Genomic DNA, 6675 nt, shown 5'->3' with positions numbered 1-6675 from the left:
CCACTGGTTATGTTATTGACCAGACATGGAAGGACCGGAGTTTGGAGATGAGTACGTCTTCGACGACACCCCTGCGAACTAGGACGCTTCCGAGTCAGAATGCCTGTCGGTGTAGGCTTGATGGCATGGGCACCCGCTTAGCCCCTTTGTTTTTTGGCTTGCCACTGGTTATGTTATTGACCAGACATGGAAGGACCGGAGTTTGGAGATGAGTACGTCTTCGACGACACCCCTGCGAACTAGGACGCTTCCGAGTCAGAATGCCTGTCGGTGTAGGCTTGATGGCATGGGCACCCGCTTAGCCCCTTTGTTTTTCGCTATTAGTGTATCCATGTGATTTGGCCTTAGGCCCCTGTCTTGTGAACTTGACCCTTCGGTTACGTGTTGTAATAATCGGTACTTGGATGTAAGACTCTTTATTCAGTATCTGTGTTCGATAAGCATTGATCTCTGGGATCACTGAGCACGGCGATTCTCGACTAGTAAGTCGGGGTTCCCACAGTAGTAAGTTGAATTAAGATAGTAAGAATTGTCGACATGACAAGTTTCTTTGGCAGCAGGACTCAAGACTCCATTTGGATTTTTGGAGCATTGAACTGAAACATATACAGATTTCATAGATGTTTCCACAATTGACAATTCCCAAAACTACAAGCATCTTTAAACATATGTAGTATGTAAACATGTTCGCTATATTGTAATGAAAACCATGCTGTTACATTGTAGTGCCTGTCTGAATAATGGAGCAATTTCTATTTGGGCTAAAGCAACACAAAAATGTTCTTCCTCTCATCAGTTCACAGAAGCTCCAGCCTGCAGGGGGTATCTTTGTGTCACATGGAGCCAATGAACTGGAAAACCAACACAATATTTTCATTTGAGGCAGTACTTACAAGTACAGCAAAACGTATAACAGGACGCCGGTGTTACAAGATGATCGAAGGAACTAAACAGGAAAGAGTAATTGCAGTTCATAAGAAGTACTTCATCCTGTTATCTCTTCTCATGGCGCGGTATACAGCCTGGACCTGAACAACAATCGAAGTCTCATTATATACCGTGTACACGAGAAAGTAAAATATCTGCAAATGGACATCTAGGTTGCAGATTAGAATATATTTGATCACAGGAAAACAGGGTGTTACCTGCTCACTTGAAACCACACGTATTGGCCCGATTTTTACAGAAACATATTTTCCTGTAGAAGATATTTTCTGACTTACTTGACCCTGTACAAACCAAGTTGAGATGTATATTAAGAGTCACAAAAATATTAAGGAAAATATAGCAAAACGAAATATTCGACGAAGTTAAGCATTGATATAATCTAAGCAATGAAATTAGACAGCCCCTAAAGTATGCTAATACATATTATTCCAACATAAGAAAACGTGTGACTCCAGTTTAACACCAACCTTTGGAATCGATTCTTGAAGAACCGATTCAACGGCATCAACCATAGAATGGACAAAATCTTCACCTCCAGTACCAATTGCTGTAAATCCTCTGTCTGTGGGGTATGTGTTCACCTGTGAAGTCAAACGGTAGAGTGCTAAGTGATGCCTGAAGTAAGATCCAAGGTTTTGGGTCTTGCATTGCTCCCTTTAATAATCTAGTTCAAAAAACGATAAACCAAAGGAATGCACTTGTGCATGTATACATAATTAGCATCGAATTTTTCAGAACAGGTCAAATGGAGTTTGATAAGACCATGGACCCTAGTGAAATTTAGCCTAGCGTTCTTAAAGATATTCTCCATTTTCTCCCTTTCCCTATAATAAAGTATAATCTCAAGGCTACCTTCAGTTCTGTCCAGTTATTATGGGTAATAAGGCTTTCGGACGCCGAAGGGTTACACTTGTTGTGAGACTTAACCCAACACCTTACGACACAAGCTGACAAGATGATTCCTTCTTTGTCCAGACGAGAAGGACCCATGTTTTCACTTTTCTTACATTCAAAGAAACTCACATAAAAAAACACTGAAAAGGGACAAAGGAAGATGCTCTTCGACTTTCTTTCTTCCTCCAACAGGTCAGCGAAGGAACTTTTCCTGTCTTGTGATGGAGCACTCATTATTATGAGCTGCTCATGTAGAATATGCACGACTAGCATGGCTATGTTGACTGTGTAATATGGTAACAAGTCAATCTGGCTTCCCCAAATATACAATTTCATGAGTTAGACCAAGAGCAAAACCTAGAAATTCAACATTGGCATCAAACTAAAACACAATTTGGATTTATGGTACATTGTCCGGACAAAATATCGGTAGAAAAGAATTGCACAGAAATTTTCAGAAACAAAGATACAGGGGCCAGTTGTCCCATGTCAAGCTATTTTAAGTCATCCTCCACCGAACCGTGACAAATAGGAGTTGTTGGATATTAAGAGAATACCTTCTGATCCAAAACAAGCCATTCATCACTTGAATCATCTGTGACAGTACCACCTATGACCATATTTGTTGTGAGTGCAACCCTTCCTTTAGACTTTGCCACCTCTGCTTAAAAGGGAAAGTTTTGTATGAATTAAAACAAGGTACAACATTAAGTTTTGTATGAACTAAAACAAGGTACAACATTAGTAACTCATAATCAAGACACAACTGTGGGATCACTGAAAACTACCCTTGAGAAGCAAACAGCAAGGGAAAAGATTTATCTCAGTGATCCTAGTATGCAATGTAGCCACATACAGTCACCGGCGGAGCGTAGTGGAGGCGAAACTGGGTCATGGCCCCCCCTTCCGAAATTGCAAAAAAAAAATACTAGGTATGTTCAGTGGTTTAGCCCAGCCATTCAGAGGTAAAGCCCAGCAGCAGGCTTGAAATGGAATCGAGCAATGTTCTCACGTGGTCACGCACGTGAGACGTGAATCATCCGCCTCCAGCCAGCATCCCCCAATCCTCTGCTACTCCAGGACTCGACCACGACCAGGCTCCAGGCATGCGACCTGCCGTCCCCGACCAGCCGTCTACGATCTACAACCACGAACTCCTCCGTCCGTCTAACCTCCTCTGGTCCTCAATCAGTCAATCCCCTTCGTCTTGGTTGAAGGTTTGGAGTAGTACTCCGCAACTCCGGCAAGCTGTCCTGTACTTTTTCATGCATATTGTTATGTGTTTTTATATGGAGTTGACCCCCTCTTGTACTTCGACCACGCTCCGCCACTGCATACAGTGGCCTATTGTGTAAACTGAAAATGTGACCATTCATAGACTTAATGAATAGAAGACAGTGCCATTTGAACTTATCAATTTGATTCTGGTGCCAGCCATGCCCTTGTATAATCTGGGAAAAACAGTAAACCTCTATATCTTATTATTCTGTAGACTGTCAAAGTTTACTTGGTGCCACTATTCCACTAATGAAGTTATCCTCCTTTTTGGGTTCAATGTAAACACTTCGTAACAATCATGAGGTACCACATGGATGACAAATAACAAACCATTGCACTGAATTGTAATATGTGCCTGATAGTCTGATACGGGCACAGTACTATATCAGTGAATTGAAATTTCCAAACTAAGTACGAATTTCCTTGAAACTTCCAGACCTAAAATCACTCAAATCGGAACACACAAACAACCCAATCCCATACAAGACATAATATGTCCTGCTCTTCTCTTTGGTTGACTCCACCAGATGTCTTCTCCTCCACACTCAAGCGTGCCATGCAGCCTCCTTCTCCCTCCTCCTGCCACCGACTCATCCCTCCGTCCCTCCCAACAGTACGCGATTGTTCCACCTGCTACTGACGCCACCTCCGTACTCAAGCCAAACCGATGGCAGCGCTCTCCCTCGTACCCCCTCCCCCCCCCCCCCTCTCTTTCAACCAGGATGGCGATGAATATGATGGTGTCATGCCACTGCCGCCTCTCGTGGAATCAAGGGTACACCAACACTGGTGCCTCTTGCTGATCTGTTCTGTACTGAGTGTGAAGTTGATCTCTGATTTTTTTGTCCACTGTCCAGGCATATGTCTCGTTTGGTCATACATTATATCTATTTTATCAACTGAAATGCCTATATACTTATGGTATTGACACATCCTTGTTTGTGGAAAATAGCATACAACGTAAACGTTATCACTCTATCTGCATCGCATCATGCATGGTGGGGTAACGACTATCCAATGTATCAATAATGCATCCGAAATTATCACATCAAAAGACAATAATTAATTTAATAAATAAAGAGATGCTCTAGAAGGCATGCCCGTATTCTCTCGTCCCAAGCAAATACAGTATTAAGTAAACCACTGGAAAAACTAGGGCAGATAATTGTTAGCATATCAAACCAAGTCACTGACATGAATCCATCCAATTCCAAAGAACAACCCCCAGTCGTCGTCTACTTCCATCAGCCCCGGGAATATAACAATCACACAAACAATCCCCGGCATCCAACTCCGATCTTGGCCCGTGAACACGGAAACGACGACAGCCACGAGCCAGCAAGCCATTAACTAAGCAAAAGGTAGAGGAACGAGATGAGAAGGTAGGCATGGGGCAGCTCTCACTTGAGATGGCCTCGAGCACGGCCTCCTGCGGTGGCTGTCCCTGCTCCCCGGACCCGCTCCCACTAGAGCTGGAGCTGGAGCAGCAGCGAAGGTTGCGGCGACGGCGGCGGCCGCAACAAGGAAACTGCGCCGCCGGGGCCGACGCGGCGGCGCGGAGGCTCAGGTGGTGGAGGGGTTCGGGGAGCAGCAAGGAGCGGAGCGCGAGGGCTCGGCACGCCATCGTCGCCTTCGATTCCTTCTTTACTCCGGTCGCCGCGGCCGCGAGCAGCGAGAGAGATTCAGTGGATATTTTTCGCTTGGTTTGGGTTTGCGTCTGCAGCCGGAGTACTCCTTTTTTCGTGGAAGGCCGATGAGCCGTTAAATCTTTCATTTATTTTTCTCTGCGGCTTTTCGTTCCGTGTCAGGATCTCCTATTCCCCGGCGACTATATCTCGCCTTGAGCGAGACAATAGGATGTCTCGCTGAATCAGCTACAGTTGTCGGACCGGCCCATTTCATGTACAATAGCCGAAAAATAGAAGAAAGAGGAGAGCTTTAACTGTTTTTAAATACAAGATTAATATTTTTTTTGAATACATGGTCAACACTTTTTTCTATTTTAAAAAAACGCTTGATTAACAGTTTGAAAATAAAAAATAGTAAAAAACATCTATACACATATAACATTTATCAAATGCCTGATCATCATTTTAAAAATACTTGTTCAACATTTTATTCAAATGTTTGACTATCATTTTTAAATACATGATAAAAATGCCATAATTTATATAAAACAAGGTCTACATTTTTTCTAAACAGATTTAATATTTTCAAATACTTATTCAACGTTTTTTCAAATGCTCAATTAACAATTTTATTTACATCATATAGGAAATAAATCATTTTCCGAATATATGATCAACATTTTTTTCTACACACATATAATAATTTACAAACGTTTTACCAACAAATTTCAAATAGTTTTTCAAAAATTTCAAATGTTTGATTAACATTTTTTAATACATGACCAAATTTTCATATGCATTTTTAACATATTTTTGTATACGTGATAAACATTTTCCTATACACAATTAACATTTTAAAAATGATTGATCAACATTTTTCAAATGCATTTTATCGATTGTTTTTTGATATATACATATATTTACAATATGTTAGATAAAAATGAAAAAGTTAATAAAAAATGAAACGAAACCATAAAAGAAAGAAGGTCGTGGCCTCTCGCCTTCTTGGTCCGACCGATCTCGTTCACGTTTTAGTGATTGTTCCTACCCCTCCCGTTGAAGGCGAGACATGGAGTTGCCCTGCCTATTCGGCGCTTCACGCGCCGGCGCTAGTGGTCCGGCCTATGTACACGTTCAGATTTGAGCAAAAAATACGATACAAAACAGGAAAAATTGACAAAAAGCAACAAAAAATTGTAAATTGAAAGAAGTTCCTGAATTTTGGAAAAAATAATTAATAAAAGAATCGTAATTTGTCAAAAATAATCAATTTTGAAAAATATTCATGGAATTTGAATAAAAATCTATGATTTTGCAAAACTTTTTGTAAAATTTATTGATTTTAAAAATGTTCATCGATTTTAAAACGTTCATAAAATTCTATAAAAGTTATAAATTTAAAAAAAATCATGTTTTCGAAAATCATCACCAATTTTGAAAAAACTTCATCAAATAGAAGTAAAAAAGAAAAAAAGGTAAAAAAATAAATGGAACAATAGCTAAACAGACCGACCCAATTTGAAGGGCTTGAGAGCCCGTTTGCAAAATGTACAGTAATAGATGTGTGAAGCGCCGAATGGGGTATACTCATTTAGCAACTGTGGAGTAAAAGGCATTTTGTGTCTTTCTTTCATGGGAAAAGTTTTGATCCGGCGGGTCGGCGAGCGTCCGGCCGGTCGCACGGGAATTGTTGGATCAGGCGTGACCTGACGAACCAACAACTCGCGCTCCCCCATCCGAGATTCGCATCTTCCTCGTCCCCTTCCCACTTCGATCGCGAGTCATGGCCATGGACGACCTCCCCTTGCGCCTGCACTAGTCCATGCAAGCTCGCTATCGCCGGCGCTACCGCTCAACTATGTGTCTAGGAAGAGCTGTAACAACGGTCCAGTGGAGCTGCATGGTCACCACGGGCACCACAGACATC

The 6675-nt window shown here is 41.7% G+C and overlaps 1 protein-coding gene across 2 annotated transcripts; it reads right to left on the bottom strand.

Annotated features, from left to right (window-relative positions):
• Positions 1-591: 591 nt before the first annotated feature.
• LOC123426533 lies at positions 592-4883 on the bottom strand. Of its 2 annotated transcripts, XR_006622261.1 has the most exons (6): positions 4525-4883; positions 2400-2503; positions 1416-1529; positions 1146-1229; positions 894-1028; positions 592-813 (listed from the first exon to the last, which is right to left on the bottom strand). XR_006622261.1 is itself a non-coding variant. In XM_045110371.1 (5 exons), exons 1-5 carry the CDS (start codon positions 4742-4744, stop codon positions 972-974), a joined length of 579 nt encoding a protein of 192 aa, XP_044966306.1. In that variant the 5' UTR covers positions 4745-4883; the 3' UTR covers positions 592-971. The 2 variants fall into 2 exon arrangements, 1 of the variants encoding a protein (XP_044966306.1); XM_045110371.1 differs by having other exon boundaries at positions 592-1028.
• Between the last annotated feature and the right edge of the window lie 1792 nt (positions 4884-6675).

The sequence above is a fragment of the Hordeum vulgare genome, chromosome 2H (genome assembly GCF_904849725.1).
Source record: "Hordeum vulgare subsp. vulgare chromosome 2H, MorexV3_pseudomolecules_assembly, whole genome shotgun sequence".
NCBI lineage: Eukaryota > Viridiplantae > Streptophyta > Magnoliopsida > Poales > Poaceae > Hordeum > Hordeum vulgare.
Note: the sequence above shows the minus strand (reverse complement) of the source record. Positions and strands in the feature narration are given on the sequence as shown.